The sequence below is a fragment of the Camelus dromedarius genome, chromosome 8, assembly GCF_036321535.1.
Source record: "Camelus dromedarius isolate mCamDro1 chromosome 8, mCamDro1.pat, whole genome shotgun sequence".
In the NCBI taxonomy this organism is placed as follows: Eukaryota; Metazoa; Chordata; class Mammalia; order Artiodactyla; family Camelidae; genus Camelus; species Camelus dromedarius.
This window is the reverse complement of record NC_087443.1, coordinates 78,407,414-78,425,569: the sequence shown is the minus strand read 5'-3', so window position 1 is coordinate 78,425,569 and position 18,156 is coordinate 78,407,414. Positions and strand designations below refer to the sequence as shown.

At 49.4% G+C, this 18,156-nt stretch overlaps 1 protein-coding gene across 3 annotated transcripts in view; it reads left to right on the top strand.

Moving 5' to 3' along the window:
- The window catches only part of C8H10orf90 (chromosome 8 C10orf90 homolog), a 211,619-nt gene that overhangs the window by 131,883 nt on the left and 61,580 nt on the right, over positions 1-18,156 (top strand). For all 3 annotated transcript variants that reach the window (XM_010993280.3, XM_010993281.3, XM_064488530.1), the window contains exons 3-4: positions 2,704-2,795; positions 10,593-11,712. In XM_010993280.3, the coding sequence (XP_010991582.3) occupies positions 2,704-2,795; positions 10,593-11,712 (1,212 nt within the window). The remainder of the gene's footprint in view (positions 1-2,703; positions 2,796-10,592; positions 11,713-18,156) is intronic.

Sequence of the window (18,156 nt, the reverse complement as noted above, 5' to 3'; positions counted from 1 at the left end):
TGTGAGTGAGTATGTTGCCTTGCATGGCCGAAGGGACTCTGGAGGTGGCATCAAGTTAAGAGCCTTCCTGGGTTTTCTGGCAGGTCCAATCTACTCTCAAGGGTCCTGATAAGAGTGAAGTGGGAGGGTCACAGGAGATGTGATGGCGGAAACGAGGGCTGCAGTGACATGGGACCATGAGCCAAGCGACGTGGCAGCCTCTTGAGGTTGAGAAGTGTCCCTAGACTCTCCCACGGGAGTGCAGCCCTGCCGACACCTTGATGTTAGCCTAGGGAGGCCCGTCTTGGGCTCTGACCTCCAGAACTGTGAGACAGAACATCCGTGTTGTTTAAGCCACTGAGTTGGTGGCCGTGTGTTACAGCAGCCATAAGGCACTCATACACAGCCCTACCTGTCATCTGATCACAGCCGTCTCCCTCCTCCCTGCTAGAGGTGGTGGCCCTTCTCCATAGCTAACGTTCACTGCATGCTGTCAGATTCTGGGCACGGTGCTCAGGGCTAGTTATTTAGGCCACTTAGTCTTTTTCAGGCACTCTGTGCAGTAAGCACATTTCACAGCCAGGAACCAAGGGATGCCGAGTCACTCGCCCAAAGTCGCATGTGTCACCAGGGACCCTGGGACTCTGTGGTCTGATTCCAGTGACCACTGATGCCTTGGTGATAGTGACCATCTGGGCCCAAGTCAGGGCGGGGGGACGAGCTGCCTTGGTCCCGCTCATTAGCAGTCACAACCAGGGTCACTGATCCAGCACCATCCCCACATCCCACCCCAGCCCAAGGACTTGACGTTCGTTACCCTTAGTGTGTGGATGGCGAGGCTACATTTTGTGGATGAAGAAACTAAGAGAGGGGGAGCAACTCACCTACTGCAGGTGAGCTCGGGGCTGAGCTGGGATGCAGACCCAGGCCTGTCTGGCCCCAAAGCCTGTGCCGCCTGCGGAGTTCTTAACATGATGCCGCATGACCAGAGCCAGGAGATGTCCGTCTTCATCACCTTTATTGTCAGTTCATCATTATTCATCGGCTCTGCCCAGAAATCCATGAGATCTTTCAGGTCTTCTATTTGCGTTGCCCAGAAAGTAATCTGTGCATATCATCTTGGATGACTGTCTCCGTCACTCAGTACAGATGGAGGCACAGCCACACATCTCAGTAGAGCTGGCGGGGGCTCTGTCATCACCCAGGGGCAAGCTGTGACATGAACAGGTTTTGGATGGGTCAGTGGTGGCCCTTGAAATTGCCTCGAGCCATGTCCTGACCCCTTTGCAAATCTGCCAGACTTGAAAATACTACAGCTTATCATTTTCCCCAGAAAATGTTTTAAATTCTATCTAAATGTTTAAATAGACCCTTCTAGTGAATTGATAAAAACAGGATGCTAACGTAGAGGACGGCTTCCTTAAATCTCTTTCTCATCACCTGTACCAGCAGCTGCGAAACTATCCTTTGCAGCCTTTGGCCTGTGATTTTGTTTTTTCGGTCATGTCTTTGTCTGGTTTTGGCATCAAGGTGACGGTGGCTTCATAGGATGAGTCTGGGAGCGTTCTCTCCTCTTCAGTCTTTTGAAAGAGTTTGAGAACGATTGGTGTAAGTTCTCCTTTGTGTGTTTGGTCGCATTCCTCAGTGAAGCCATCCGGTCCTGGCCTTTTGTTTCCTTTGTAGCCTTTGAAAAATCACTTTCGGGGGGCAGGGTGTAGCTCAAGTGATAAAGCTCATGCTTACCATGCACAAGGTCTGGGTTCAATCCTCAGCACCTCCATTGAAAAACCAAATAAATAAACCTAATTACATCCCTCCTGCAAAAAAAGGAAAAAAAAAATCACTTTCCCCGGAATAGCGGCATTGTGAAGGCAAAACTGTTACCCTGGACTGTGGAGACGCGGCCACACAGACTGTCCTCTACCCCACCTTCCCGTGCTCGGTTCACGCCCTGCATTACTAGCAAGACGCCCAGGCAGGCGTCCCAGTACCGCTGGCTTCCATCGCGGAGTGCTTTTCCCCTCTGCCCAGTGCTCGTGAGGCGTGCGGGGCAGGCTGGGTGGACGAGGAGCTTCCGCAGAGCGATTCCATAGGCACGTCCATCGTTTTCAAGCTGGCTGATGGGGAGCCAGGACCAGAACCCGGGCTCCACCACCTTGTGCACTTGAACCTGATGACTTCTTGGGCTGTCACTGCGGTTGATGTTTGTGTGGAGGGCGGTCCACGGTGTCCCATTGATCCTCACAGCATTATCCTCAGAAGTTCCCAAGCGTCTTCAGTATCAGTGTCTGAGTCGCTCAGTGCTCCTTCCAGGACGGTTGCAGCTGCGTTGAGAGTTTGGATGAAAATCCGTCTTGCAGGTCAGCCTTTCTTAACCCCATACTGTTGAGGGATCCTCTCTTCTGCTGGGTGTAAACTCAGGATGCTGGTGAATGTGCAGAAGCTAAACTTGTTTAATTAGGACCGAGTCTAGGAACAAAAAAAAGTGCCTGGAAGAAGGAAGCTCGTAGCCCAATAAACTAAGTAATAATGAACTCGGAGAGCTTTAAACGGAGAGGGCGGGCTGAATGAGGGAAACACGGTTTTATCGTGGGTCAGAATATACTGGATTCACTGTTGGTTCACAGAATACTTTAGGTGATACTCAATTTTATAGTAAAGTTATATACTCCACTGTATCCTTTCGTATACTACAAAGTAGCAATATTATCTCCTTTTGCCTAGGATTGCCGGACAACCAGTACAGAACTCATGGTCAAATTGCCCTTAAAAATCTCCAGTCTGATGTTACAGAGAAGAAATCTGACTTCACCGAGGTAACATATGTTTCTAACTTCTCGTGGTCAGCACAGCGCAGCCAGCTGTAAATCCTGAGCACTGGCCTGCTTGTGATGTGTGTGCATTTTATTTTGTTTAGTCAAAAATGGAATCAATGCGGCAGAAAAGTCTAACCGTCAATGACTAGGACTTGTTACATTAAAGTATGCACTGTGTATTCTATTATTCTCTTATAATCTTCACCAACAGTTTGTAGGTTTGCAGTATTGAAGGTGAGTATGGTGATTGAATCTCAATTTTAAACCAAAATTGATCTGCTGGAGAGAGAAGATGATGTCATATATAGCATTTTGAAGGTGGAGAAGAGGTAATGTGAAATCTAACAAGCTACTACAGGCATTTAACAACTGCAAAAAGTGTCAGTGGTCTCAAGGAAGAAAATCAGAGGTCATATGTATAAAATGAACCGTTTCTGACTCCAGAGAGCAAAGAACTCAGCACATGGGGGTAATATGGACCATGGATCACCTGCCAGGCTCTGTCTGACTTATCTCACCCTTCCCACGATCCTGGGAGGGAGGTACAGTTGGTTTTCCGTATTCACCGGCTCTGCACCTGTGGGTTCAACCAACCGTGACTTGAAAATATTTGGAAGGAAAAATTCCAGAGAGTTCCAAACAGCAAAATTTGACTTTGCCACATGTCAGAGACTATTTACGTAGCATTTACATTGTATTGGGTATTAGAAGCAATCTAGAGAGGATTTAAAGTCTACAGGAGAATGTGCATAGCTTATATGCAAACACTCCACCATTTTATATAAGAGACTTGTGTAGCGTGGATTTTGTTGTCTGAGGAGGTCCTGGAACCAGTCCCCCTTGGATACCGAGGGGCGACTATATTATTATTATTATTATTATTATTATTATTATTATTATTATTATTATTATTATTATACCTATTTTGCAGATGAGAAAACCATAAAGTTCCCATCGCTCCGGGAGTTGGCTTACCCCATATCTCACAGCTCACGAGCTGTCAGGCTCCGGAGCTCCTATCCTGATCTCGCTCTGAAGGGCTGGCCGAGAGGAAGGCTCATTCCAGTGAGCAGAGCTTAAAATAAGGACTTTCCTGCCTGAAAGAACTGTCCGAGGTGTTGCAGTTTATAAGGCTCCTGTTGTCTTTCACAAGTGGAAATTCTGCCACTAGCTTTTGTGTAATTCTAAGAGAGAGCAGAGTTCTAAGAATCGATCCCTCATGACGTTAAAGTAGCAAGGGTATCTGTAAAACATAATTTTGTCCCCCAAAATGCTTGTCTTAGGTATTATCCTTTGATTTAGCTCTGCGTTTAATAAAGCTCAACATTTCCTTGGAGACCCCAGGCCTGGAATTTCACATGATGGAGGAAGGACACTCTTCTGAGTCTTGAGATTTAGTCATCAATATTTAAAGCCATTTCTATGTGGAACACGGAGCTCCCGGTCTGAAGATGCAAAGATGTGGAGCTATAATACTGTGTCCCCTGGGAGCAGGGGCAGGACCCTCCCGGGTTGCAGAGAGGGAAATGAGCTGGGGGAGCCGTGGACCACTGAGAACCACCCCTGGGAGGAGAGGCCCTGCTAAGAAAGGGAGGATAACGCCAAGGCCAGCTGCTACTTTTTTTTAAAAAGAAAGATACCAACTGAAGATCATTCCCATCTAGTTTTCACAGTGAGCTGGCAAACTTCAGCATTTCCCTGTTTGGTCATTAATGACAGAGATCTTTGGGGCCATGTGGCTGGGTCTCTGTAACACACACACACACTCTCTCACACACACACACACACACACACATACAGAGACATTCATGTACTCAAAATTGGTAACTGTCTGTGACTGAGTTAAAGAACTCCCAGAAATCACATCTTCTAAACGTCTGCGTTGGAACGATCTGGATCATCCACTTCGACCACGGCAGTAGTGCAACTTTCAAATCTCCCTCCTAACTTTGAGCTCGTCCCTGTGCGTTTGTTATAAGGATGCTGTAAGATGATGAAACACTCCAAACGGATGCCCTTCTTCTGTAACGGCCGTAAATCTCTGCCTCTCCTCCCGAGCCTGCACAAGATTGATCACTTTTCCTTTCAAATTCATCGAAGCCATAGAAATGATATGCAGACACTTCTTCAGCCAAGTGATTACTTAAAAGAGATGAAATATGGAAGAGAGTTTTCTTTTTTTTAAAAAAAAAAAACAATGTTTAAATTTTCCTGGTAGCAAGAATAATGGCAATCTTATGTAGACACTTAGGAAAATACAAATATATAAATAAGAAAATATTTATATATATTTCTTTCCTTTATTTTTCCCATGCGTTTTTAAAACGTGACTGTAATGTAGATCAACAATTTCCCATAGCATTTAAATTCTTTGTAATCTCTAATTTCTGCAGAAAATGATGCAGTTGTGCGTGCCATGATTCACTTGCCCAATCCCCTCTTAAAAAACATTTAGATTCTTGCCAGGTTTTCCCTGTGATACATTCCACTGCCCTGAATCCTTTGGTTTCTAGTAAATGTGTGGAAAGCTAAATATTTCAGGCTGGAGAGGGAGAGAATCTCCAATTTTTCCATTTTGTCTTAAAAATCATTCTTCCCTGTTGTTGCATACCAGAGTGAACCCATACACTTGAAAACACTCTTACGTTCAGGACGAAATACCACGATGAGGTTGGCAGATTACCTGGTAGTGATGATCCTAGGTCAACCGGTTAGGAGTAAGCATGCTTGCAGCTAATGGGGAGGTAACAGCAGAGTGTATCTGGGGGCAGGGGGTCGGGGGTGCGGTGGGGGGATGGGACCACAGGCTCCACTGGTGAATACAGTTGTAGGTTGCAGAGCAGCTGTGGAAAAGGGGAGAATTGTCTCCTGGAGGAAGGTACAGATTTCAAAGCTATAGATCCTTCCGAGAAATAAATTGCTGCAGGAGTGGGAACACCCTCATTCCGGTGGTCCAGACTCTGATTTCCCTGACCATCTGCTGTTTATCTCTCTCTTACTTCAATTTATGAAATGGAGTCCTTCTCAGGAATATGCCTTAAGGCATAAGTATAAACTGAAAAAGCCGTCAATAAAATGCATAAAACTACGAAAGCCGTCACCAGCGCTACAAAATCATGTTTGAAACATTTAAAAGAAATCAATATCTTAGAGCAGCATTTATGAAAAAGAAAATGTGCCAACGCCGCGTCCTGTGGTGATGGTCAGGAAATGGGTGATTTACGACCAAAGCAAGACACGAAACCCAAGTACTCATTCGACCTTTCTCTGACCTTGAATGTGCTACTTTAAATACCAGATCATTTTCTTCCTTTCAATTCAAATCTTACATCAGTTAATTTTATTTTAGATAAAAGACATCTTTTCTCAAAGCCATGTTCAGTTAACCTAGTAAAAAGGACAGAAAAAGTGACACCCTGAAATAGCTGAATTGGGGGAAGATATTTGATATAAAAGATGCAATTACTTTTTAAAGAAAATCTGTCCTACTTTAAAAGCAGTAGGCAGATAGGAACCTCAGGTTTTCCCTCTGTCTCCTCCCTTCCTTGGTTTCCCAGCCCCGGAAGCAGAATAGGACACAAAGTGATGTAGTGGACTGAATCATGTCCCCGGCAGATCTACGCGTGGAAGTCCTCACTCCCAGACCTCAGAATGTGTATTTGGAGAAAGGGTTTTTAAAGAGATGATTAAGGCTAAATGAGGTTATTAGGTAGAATGGGCCACACTCCGATGCAAGGGTGTCCTTAAAAGAAGAGGAGATCAGGACATAGACACGTGCAGAAGGGGGAAAGTGCGAAGGCACAGCAGGAAGGCTCAGAAGGTACCAGCCCTTTCCATTTCCTTGGGTTTGTTCCTTGGGGCTCTTGTTAAAGCTGAGTCCAAACACCTGAAAAAACTCAGTGGCATTTAACCTAATAATCCTTGTCCTGGCAGTTTGATTACCTGCTAGATGTTATCTCCATTCTATTAACTCCATGAGGCCGGGAAGTTTCCCAAGCACCCAGCACAGAGCCTGGCACATAGTAACTGCTCATTAAATCTTTGTCTGCTGAGTGAGTAAACGGTTTGACCATGACTCCACGTTATGAATGCAGAATTTGCATCTAAAATAGTCACTTTCATTTCACATTCACATTAATAAAATTTGCGTGTATTAGGTTTGTAATGGGTTTATTTCTGTTTATGCAACTCAAGTAAACTCAAATGCACTCGTCAGAAATGCCAGCGAAATATGGCAGAATTTCAGTAAAAATACCCCCTCATGCCTCCGAAGGTTTGCTTGTATCAGACACCCAGCGATTTCTGCTGAACCACAGGACAAGGCAGAGCGTGGAGTTAGTTACATAACATGTTCATATTTTGAAAGGGATTTTCACGTCTCTCATTGTTTTTAATCTCCAAAATGTCTGTATGAGGTTGAGAAGGCAAATAGATTCTTCTTGGGAACTGGGCTTCCATCAGCACCCACCCCCCGGGGGCAGTGTCACCCTGACATACTGAGCGGTGACGGAGCCTCATAAACAAGCTCAAATTCACACCATTTATTATCTCTCTTCCCTTGTCTGTACCTGGTATCAAAGTCACAGTAGTGCTTGCCAGGCCCAAGGTAATGAAATGGTGGCCGACTCTCCTGCCCACCCTTCTGGGCCTCTAGGGTCTCCCGCTGCAACACCCACAGCCCCCGAGCAGCCCCGAGGGGCTCCTTCCAGCACGTGGGGCCCTGGGCTCCAGGCGCTGCCTCCCTGTCTCAGCTCAGGTGGCAGGAGTCAGCTTCTCCTAGGCCCTTGTTCCAGGCTGAAACGGCCTTCACCCAGTCCTGGAAACTCACCCCTTGCTTCTGACACCCCTTGTTCATATCAAGGCCAAGGCTCTCATGGGATCTGGAGCCTGGAGGGAGGGGTACCATCTTAATGTCGGAGACCAGAGTTCAAGGAAGCCTGGAGTCCCCACAAGAATTACTCTGTTCTCTCCTTGCTTTGTAGCTATGGAAACTAAAGCCTCCTCCAAGGTCCTGGGGCCAGTCTGGGAGCCCCAGGCTCAGGAGGGGCCCCAGGAGGTCCGGGTCCTGGACAAGCATCCTTTCCATCTTATCTGTGCAGGACAATCACCTGGCAGATGGTTAAAGACACAACTTCTGGGCCTTACCCACAGAGATCCTAGTTTACCCTAGGTCTAGGGAGGGAGGGGTCAGAAATTGGCATTTTTAACCCCCCAGGTGTTTTTGATATGGGTGATCACTGGCCGAAACTTTGGGAAACATTGCACTGTAAGACCAGTGCTGCCCGGTTTCCAAGACGGCTGTTTGTTTTTCCTTCCAAAGCCAATGTCAGAGGAGTTCCTACTGGGTGTGATGATGCACTTTGTAGAGTGCATGGGACCAATTATCAGCATGAAACTTAATTAAAGTGGGAGGGACTGCATACAGGTCAAATGGCCTGGAGTAGGGACCAGGTGAACTTCAGTTTTCTGATAGGGAAACTACAGGCATGGAAAGTGCTGTGGGCAGGTGGTAGGGAGGGGAGGGGAGAGGGCGGAGCGCCAAGCATCCAGGTGGTTCTCCGTGGCCTGGCTCTGCTTTAAAAAGCAGTGACGCCTGGGCCCCTCCGCCGAGGGTTCTAGTGGAATTGCAGTGGGTGAGGCCTGTGCCTTGGGGTTTTTACAAGCTCCCAGGTTACTCTCCTGTGCAGCCTGGGCTGAGAACCACTGAAGAGGAGGCCCTCCCTTGAAAGAGGAGGTTTCAAGCAGAGCCTGGCTCACACTGGCCGTCTGGGAAAAGGTAGCCCGGTGCTTTGTTTTTATGTGTATTTTTAGTGGTGCCCCTCTCCATTTCTTCTTCCTCACCTACCTCTTGTCATCTTTTGAATTTGCATCTGACCACGTGTCTTTAAAGCATAATGACATGTAAAGTGATGGAGACTGCTATGAAAACAAGAAAAAAAAAAAGAGGAAAAACCAAGAAATACAAGCTGTCCATCTTCCCATGTCTTAATAGAAGGATGCGGTGGGACTTGGACACTAAGATCACACAGCCGGGTCCTCCTGTCAAAAGTCCAGCTGGACGAGTGCAGTCCATTAGTTGAGTAAAGGAATAGTAACCCTTTTCTAAAAAAAAAAGCCTCCCTTTTCTAAAAAAAAAAAAAAGTGTTTGCGATCATCAAACACAGGCCATTCCCCTCCATGACTCTGTTGGTGTTCCTCAAAGTGGTGTTTGTGTCGATGGGGATGTTAGATTTCCATAATCACCTCCACCAGGCCCAGGAGCACCTGAATGCAGGTGAACAGCCTTGGCGGGGGTGGGGGGTGGGGTGGTGGTGGTCAGGATTCTGGAGGAGGCGGGACTTGGGGGCACAGGTTTATGTGGGGATGAGTCAGCGCTCCCCCTTGGAAACAGCAAATGAGATTACAAGGAGCCCCCTCCCTCCCCACACCTTGGTTCCCAGTTCCCTAGCAGAGCCATCCACCTTTGCTGGTCTAGACTGGAATTCAGTGGCCCCCGGATCGCCTACATCAGGATGACGGGGATGTTGGTTAAAATGCGGGTGCCTGGGCCCCACCCACAGACCTACAGAATCAGTCTCGGGGGAGCCTGGGTGGCCTGCAACCATAACATCTCAGGTGATTCTCAGGCACCGTGGAGCTGGAGAGCCGCTGCTTCTGTGCTGAGCCCCAATTATGCCTACAGGCTCCCGGGGTGATGATTCTGCAGGCAGCGTGCGTTGGACGGTTACCAGGGTTATTTTGGATCCCCTGCAGTTCATGCTGAGGGCTCATTTTAAGCACGTAGAATAATGAATGTCAAAACGGGGGCACAGGACCCCGCACGCACTCCCTAGCGCTGGGTGTACTCACTCTTACGTGGCGCTTTCTGCAGTGCTTTATGCATACACGTGATAAAAACAAAATGAGGACAGAACAGAATCTTCTTCCTGGCCTAGACCTGGTGAGATGCTTTATTAAAAAGCACAGCACATTGTTTTGGACACACTGGTGATTTACTGTCAGGACACAGGATCTGCTGATTAGGAAGCACACAACACCTTGATCATTATCCTGGATGAAAATCAGGCTCATGCAACGGAGCATTGAAATGCAGCAGAAGTACATCTGTCTTGGTCCAAACCCCCACCCCCATCCCGTTCTGTTATGTGATGGTCGTGGTCACTGTATTAGTCTGGGCAGTTGTTGTGCTTGGGTGTTTAATTTGTTTCAGTTTTTGGACTTTGACCTCTGTGATGCCAAGCACGGGGAAGCGACTGAATCCCAGTCTAGGCCAGCAACAGTGGAGGACTGTGCTGGGGAATTAGAGACCAACGTGGTGGGGGTGGCTCCTTGTAACCGCATCTGCTGTTCCCAAGGGAGGGCGCTGACTCATCCGCCACACAAACCTGTGCCCCAGGTCCCGCCTCCTCCAGAATCCCGTCCTCCCTCCCCCATGAGGCTGTGCACCTGCATTCAGGTGCTCCTGGGCCTGGTGGAGGTGATTATGGAAATCTGAGCATCCCCATCGACACAAACACCATTAAATAAACTAAGAAGAGACGCCCAGCAGAGAAAACCAATTCTGCAGTCAGAGGGACTTTTTCCAGAATGTGTAACCACTTTACAAACAAGTCTGGGTTTCCTGCCCTTTGGATGCTCAGGGGTGGTGGGTGTCAGGTGTGTGATATAAGGCCTTGGATGAGAAACTCCTGGGTGCTGAGACTAGAGTTCTCCAGCCTCCTCTTGGCCCTCGAAAGAGCTCCCTGCCTTGCATTACAATGGCCTGCTTGAATAATTGCAATCTTTTTCCACTTGCAGGGGACTCTGGCATCGCAGAACACAAAGATGATTTCATCCATAGTCATTTCACAGCTGATTGATGGGAAAAAATCAAGAGAGAACGGGGCCGTGCTGCCGGTGCCGCCAGCATGTCCCATGAAGCCGCCTCTGGCTAATCGCAGCGCAGGCACCATTCACAGGGCATTTGCGTTCCTTCCCGGGAGACTGGGAATTCAGACACGGCTTGGGGAGCGAGGACCTGTGACGGGCCTGCCGCCCAAAGAGGAGAAGCCGCCGTGCAGTGGCTCCCCGAAGGGGTTTGCCTCCATCACCATCACGGCCAGGAGGGTGGTCCCCCCGGCCAGCACCCTGGTGTGGCAGGCCGTTGAGGACCCACTCTGCATCAGATGCAGGGCCCAGGACACTCTGCTCGGGGACCCCCCTGCTCTGGCCAGTGGTGCCGATCCAAGTCAACACCACGGACCTTTCACTTGCGCAGGATTCTCCAGAAACAGCGCTGTGATGAGGCTGAAGGTCCCTGAGGCCCACGCAGGGCTGTGTGCGGGCCACGAGTACTGGATCACCAATGTGGACAACAGAGGGGGCAGCTTTCCTCCTGGCACCCTGCGGTCTGGAAAAAGCCCCCCGGTGTTCAGCTCCTGTGTCCATCTCAGAGTGTCTCAGCAGTGTCCAAACTCCATCTACTACCTGGACAGGTCCCTCTCTGTCCCCATTGAGCCACCTCGACTTGCTGGCCCGAAAATGCACAGATCCGTCCTGTCCCTCAGCCTCAGCTGCAGTTCACACACATTGACACCAGATGGAGCAGCTGGCACAGTGAACGCCGAGCCAATGAGCAGAGCCCTGAAGCCGGAGCTCACGGAGGGAAGCCAGACCCTCCCAGGCCCCAGCTGGAACCTGGGTTTGCAAGGTTTTTTGAAGGAAAACCCATCATTGGGGCGGGTGCATTCGGGAACCATGAGGACCGGCCCATGTCCTTGGAGGGGCTTTCTTCCGTTGGAAACCCCAGAATTCGCAGATGCAGAAACTAACCAGGTCACTGGAAGAAAAGGGCAGGAGGACCAGGCAGCTCGTTGTCACATCAGCGGTCACGCCAACCAGCTGTCCATTCACATCCCCGGCTGGAGTTACACGGCAGGTGAGTGCTTCTCCCAACCCCCCTGCCGCCGAGCGCAGACCCCTCCCCTTCAGGTGACTGGTTTAAATGCATCGTCAAGGTGCGTCGTGAGTTTCTCGTACATAACTTACTCCGAGAGCAGTTCTCGGTGGTTGCTCTGCTGCACTCAAGGTTGACCATTGATAGCTCTGTGTTGGTGTCTGGTTTAGACGGATTTTCTTAGACGATACTTTTGTAGGTTACAAAAGGCCTCCCCTCAAAGTTTTGTTTCCAAGAGGAGTTCCAGACCAAGGAAAACACACCCCCAAATGAATTTAACTGAGGCCCTGGTCATTCCAAAACAGGTTGAGAAGCACCAAGGGCCGGCCACTCACAGATGTTCTGTGTCTCTGGTCCAAACAGCTGCGTATCTGGAGGTTCCAGAGCGCCACACTTTTGACTTTTCAATCAGGTAGCCGATAGTGATGGCCTGGCCTCAGGAACCTAGACCTCAAAGCTCCACAATGCAGTGTATGTGCGTGCGTGGGCATGAGTGTGTGTAGTAATCATGGGACTCTTTCAAAAAGGGGCAGACTGGGGACTCCCCAGGACCACAGCAGAAGCAGCTGTTTTCTGTTTCCTTCGTTGTGTTTTCTGGGAGCAGCTTGGCCAGGATTTGTTGCCGGTTCTGCCATTGCCAGGGCCAGACAGGATGTCCGAGGTCTGCTGTCCTGAGCACCCTTTACCTGTCTGGGGAGACTGGAATGGAAGTGGAGTGGGGAGCAGACCTTAGCCAGAGGCCAGATTTCTTTCCTTCTCTGTGTAAACGTCTGAGTTCCAGCTTTACTTTCTGCAGGAGACTCTGGTTTATGAATTAGTGACTTTCCACTGGGGAAAATACTTAAAGATATAGTAGGAAAATTGAAAATGCAGCATGTGCGTAATAACTTTACGGTGCAATTTTTGTCCATTAAAAGCTTTATTAATTAATAAAAATGACCATAAAACATTTTAAAGCCATAATGTGCATAGAAATGTTAAATGATGTAATTAATTTTAACAAGTGTATGTATATTGAATGCTTAGAGATTTTTAAGGCAATTTGACATGGCTTTCAGATGGATTAGACTGTTGAATGCCTCTGAGTCTTGCAGACTGACTGCACGAAGGAAAACGTTAGACACTGTCAGTGTTGCAAAGATGGGCGTCACTTTCAAATTTAAAGAAATTGCTCGAGCCGGCCACTTCCTCTTCCTTGTCGATAAAAATTCTGGAAATACTCGGCCTGCAGAGTTGTAAGCTCCCTCAGTGAAGCACATGCTAGTCTTTGTGCCACGTCTCAGGTGTGAAATAATCATTTAGATTTATAGCATTTTCACCAAAAGATCCTGAAACGTCACAAGAGCCGGGTCTCGCACACTTACCTCGGAGGAGAGAAGCGTGAGCAGAGGAAGTCCCCCATCTTATTTTTGGCTTTGGTGCAGAGACTTCTGATTGTGACTTTGTGAAACGACTATTTCTGTAACTGATTTTCATAGGCAAAGCACGAGTTAATTTCTCCTTCCTGTGGGTCGGCTTCCTTCAGAGCAGCTCTCATCCCAGAGAGTCACACCTGGAGCGTCTGAGTGGTTCTGAATTGCGTGGCCTCATTCTACCATTTGACAGAAGAGGCATGAAGGCCAGACCACTGTTTTCAGAGCTGCTGATCTACTATTTTCCAGCACATTAAACGTGGACAAGCCACGCTAACTCTCTGAGCCTGTTCCCTCCTCTGGGGAGCTAGACAAGGAGGTGGATTTCGTGATCTTGAAGGTCCCTTTAAGCTTGAAAAGACTTCTGCTCTATTTTTCTGAGATGAAATCTATAAGGGAAAGTGATTCCATGTGACTCTGGGTCCCTTAGTCATGAGGTTCAAATCTATAGAAACTTGGGGTCACTGCTTGGGTCACCCGCCTCACTGTGTATAAATGTGCTCACACACACACACACCCTTGCACTTTTGTGCTCTCTCACTAAGAAACTAATTTGCAAAGGAATGTATTTCTTACCAGGTGACAAGAAAGCACTTCTTGTCCACGCTGTAGAATTCTTGCCTGGGATTTAGAAGCACAACTCAGGCAGTCTGTCCAAGGATAATCTACACGAGGCTTCCAGGCCGAGCTCTCTGACCTTCAGCCTTGACAAAGCTTTTTAGCCTTGATGCAGATGCTTTCTGACAGCAGCGATGCTCATTAAAACTCCAAGGAACTGTTTGTATTTTCCTGTCTGAAAAGTGGAATCTTCTCTGAAGCATTCTTGACAGCCTCCTGTGGCTACACCCACTGTTAGTGGTCTTCATACTTCATAGTTACTGAATCCTTTTATCTGAAGGATTCCAAAATACCGCACGAGCGGCGCCCTCTCTGGCCCACTTACTGACACTCAGCTGCAAGGTAGGTGTAGTCTGGGAGATTCTACAAATGGAGGCAAAGCCATTATAGCTCTAGTCGCTAGGTCATCAGACAGAAAGTCCTATAAATTGTATTCTTGAATGAGCCTCCAGGACATGCGCTAGAAAGTTACTAGGATTAGGGAAAATGGGATGCCATCAGATGCTCTGTGCAGGGCAGACGCAGCGCTCCCACAGACCCGGGCACCTGTTCTCTTTTCCGAGGCTGAGGGCTCAGGAATTGGTTCCCTCTTTGTTCACCTCCTCAGTCTCTGTGCGTTTCTTACTGACATCTCCTGTGAGCACCTGCTAGATGGGCATGGTGCAGATCCCTGCTGGATAGTGAGGAAGAGCTCCATCAGCATTGTCACATCCTCATCTGCATCCACATCCTTCTGTCAATACCTGGGACACATCCTACAGAAATCCTAGACGCCAAGCCCTGGGCTACATCCATTGTATTCATGACTTTGAATCATTCAGATCTTTCTGTAAAGGGAATCTCATTATTCCTACTTTGCAGACAAAGGAGGCTTGAAGGTTAAATAATTTGCCCGAGCCCACCTGGCCATTAAGTGCTGCAGCTGAGAACAGATGTGTGTGTGGTAGGGAATCTCTGCAGGATGCGCCCCATCTCCACCAGCACCATCAAGGTGATGTCTGAAACTGCTCATGGACATATAGATAATACCAGCATTTGGTGGCCAGTTCACCTGGTAGAATCACTAGAACAGGCTATACAGTTAATTTCTAATTAAATGTAACAAGCCATGCCCTTTGGTAGTTAAAACTGATTGGCTCAGAGATCCTTCCCAGCCTGACCCGTTCTCCGTGCTGTTCTGTGGGACATACCATATTGATCTCCCCCCTGGGTGCTGCGTACCTGAGCCAGTATCGACTTCCATATGTTATTTATTGCCAGTTTTGTTGCGCCCTCGTGGTCTGAATCTGGAACGTTCCCCTGTTCTCAAAACAGTTAAGTAGATGGAGCAACCTCCTGGTTTTGTTAGATGCTTTTGGAGAAGACAGGGCTGAATGCACTCTTGGGCCACATCTGTCTGCCCCAAACGCTGATGCTCCAGGTGGACCCTCTGTCTTAGAATGGCCCGGTCAGCACATGGGCTCCTGGTGGTGCTGGTCTGAGAAGTCCCAGTGGAGTTTATGATCCCTGGTGACCAAAGATGGGAATGACTGGAGAGGAAGGAACCCCTGGCAGATCACTGAATGGAAGCTGTGCCCACTAGCGTTGTGACACAGCAGTCTAGCCGTCAGTAGTGAGTGAGGTTTATCTCATGTAGAAAGCACTTAGACACCACGCAAGGGGAGACTCTGACACCACGTGTGCATGCCCAGCCTGCCAGAGAGGCCTGCGTTAGACTCAGCTCTGCGGTCCCAGAGAGACTTCTTGCTGGAGATGCCAGAGACATTTGAGGAACCCCCAGTTTCACAAATGTGATGTTTTTCTTCAATGATCTAGAACCGGGGTTGGCAAACTTGTTTTTTAAAGGGCCAGGTAGCAACTAAGTTGGGCCTTCTGGTTCATGTGGTCTTCGTAGCAACTACTCAACTCTGGCGTGGGAGAATGAAAGCAGCCGCGGACCGCGCATCCGGAAATGAGCATGGCCGTGTTCCAATAAAACTTTATTTACAAAAACAGGCAGTGGGCCAGATGTAGGGTGCTGGCCGTGATTTGCCTGCTACTTATTGTCTGTCCTCCAAGACAGGGTTTGCCCTGCTTACCAGTATTAGTTGCTAGAGTCTCTGGAATACTACGCATGGGCACTTGTTGCGAAGCTCTTAGGAATGGCGATCGGGGATGGGAAGGGAAGGAAGCGGGGCGGGCAGAGGGAAAGGTGGTTCTGGGACGCTGTCGTAATGAAGGCCTGAGGGGACTCTGAAATTGGGGTGGCCCTTCAGAGTTACTCTGCCTGGAGGCAAGGAGGCTGGCCTCTACACCCCTCGGAAGAGGATGTGACCCTGGGTGAGCCTGCCAGCGGCCACAGTTGTAGCGGACGCTGAGGACCGGCCTTCTTCCTGCAGGACCCCCAGCTGCAGGGGGACGACATCCTTCATCTCCGAGGGCGGGTCTGGGTGCACCACAGCTGGCCATCCTGCCGTTCAATCTACTCTCTCCACTCCGTGGTCTCAGAATTCTCTAAAACAAGTCAAGGCTCACGCAAGGCTGGCCCTGGGGCTGTGGGGTGGGGACGTGCGGTGTGGACCAAGACACCTGTAGGAAGAGAGTTCTGCTCTCCCGCCCTGCACGGTTTTTGTTTTGTGTTCTAGGCCCTCCACACATCTAAGCTCTGTTTGTTACTCGGGACGTGCGCCCTTCGCTGCCCCACCCCCACAGGCACCAGTTTCTCTTTCTCTGCCTTCGCGCTGCTCTTCCTTTAGCCGAGGACAGCCCCCTTCTCTCTTCAATGTGACCAGTTCTTTCAAAGCCTTTTGATGTTTTCTTGGAGTGTTGCTTCCTCTGGGAAGGCTCTCTCGCACTTCCGACTGGTCCTACCCCTGACGTTCATTCATTCACTCAACAAACGCATATCGAGCCATCGGGCAGGGGTGGCGACTTGGAACAGGGTGGCAGTGGTGCTGAGAAGCCGTCAGGTTCCGGGGCTGTTGTGAAGGTGAAGCCCAGAGGGTTGGCAGTGCCCCTGGGGACCGGGAGTGCTGCAGGGGGTGTCCGGCCCTCTGCGGGCCCCTGAGGCTGCCCCACCCCCTCAGTGCTTCCCAGCCGGATGGGGACATTTACACCCGCTGCCTGCGGCTGCCAGCGCTGTCGCGGAGCCCAGCCCGCACACTCGCCTGCTGGGTGAGGACCAGGCGAGCAGTCTTAAGACGGGGTCTAAGCTGCAAGAGGAGAACTGGGCAGAATGAACTTCTGTGTCTTGTTTTGCTGTGAATAGTAAGAGAAACCAGGGAGTGTTCAAATCAGCTGATAAATGAACAGTGACCGGGACCCCTGGTGCCAGCAACAGCTGAGAGCAGGGACGAGCGGACCTCGGCCCGGGGCCAAACCGTCCGTCCACCTGCTCGTTTCACTGCGCACAGTCCTGTGTGTTCAGTCGCAGGCTGGCAGCGGCTGCTCGCACCCTCCAGCTGGGCAGTTGGGACAAGGCCCGGTGCCCCAGTAAGCCTGCAGCATTTACTGTCTGCGCCTTTACCGGGAAGGCGGGCCAGCCCCAGCTCAAGGCTGAGCTCTGGGAGGCTTTGGGCGGGCCGGTTCCCACGAGGTCTCCATTCCTTCATCTCTGCAGTGACCAGAATATCTTCACCTGTGGGACAGACCAGATTATCTCTTGACCTCTTCTCTCCTGGCCCATTAATTTATGCATTTCTCTGGCTCTGGTTTTCTATCACAATAGCTGTTTAGACAAGTCTGATTTTCAGGTAACTCTTAGAATGTAGGAGAGATGCTCAGAGTCAAAGGGCAAAGCCCCCTCACCCTTGACCTCCATGACCCTGTTTACCCTGGGTTCTCCTCTGCCTTTTCTGACCAGTACCTTCACGGCTTTCTCCGAGTCTTTCGTCCCCCTCCCTCGATGCAGGTGCCCAGCCAGATTCACCCTTGGCATGCTGCTCTCCTGCCCCTTGTCACATCAGTGGCGAGATCAGGTCCTTCTGGGTCACCCACCATCCTCAATAAGTGGTTGGCATGTGTCCAAGCCTGGTACCTCCTGCTAGTGCCAGACCAAAGTCCCATCACTCCTGTGGCATTTATGGTGTCAGCCATGGTACCAGGTGCTGACCAGGTGATGGGTGAGCTTTCGGTTCCTCAGAGCTGAAGCAAAGCCCAGACATGGTCTCCCCACTATGCATGGGACACACACATCCAACTGGTACCCCTGAAATATGTGTGTCATTATAGATGGTGGTCAGTGCCAAGGGGAGGTGAGGACCATGCAGGAGTTGAGCAGGTAGGCCTCATTTAGAAGAGGGAGTTTGCTGAGATCTTTCTGGGGGAGGGACTTTTCAACTGATTCTTGAAGCATCAGGAGAGGACCAGCTTGTACCAAAGTTTCAAGGCAGAGATGAGCTTGGCATTTTGCAGGAAC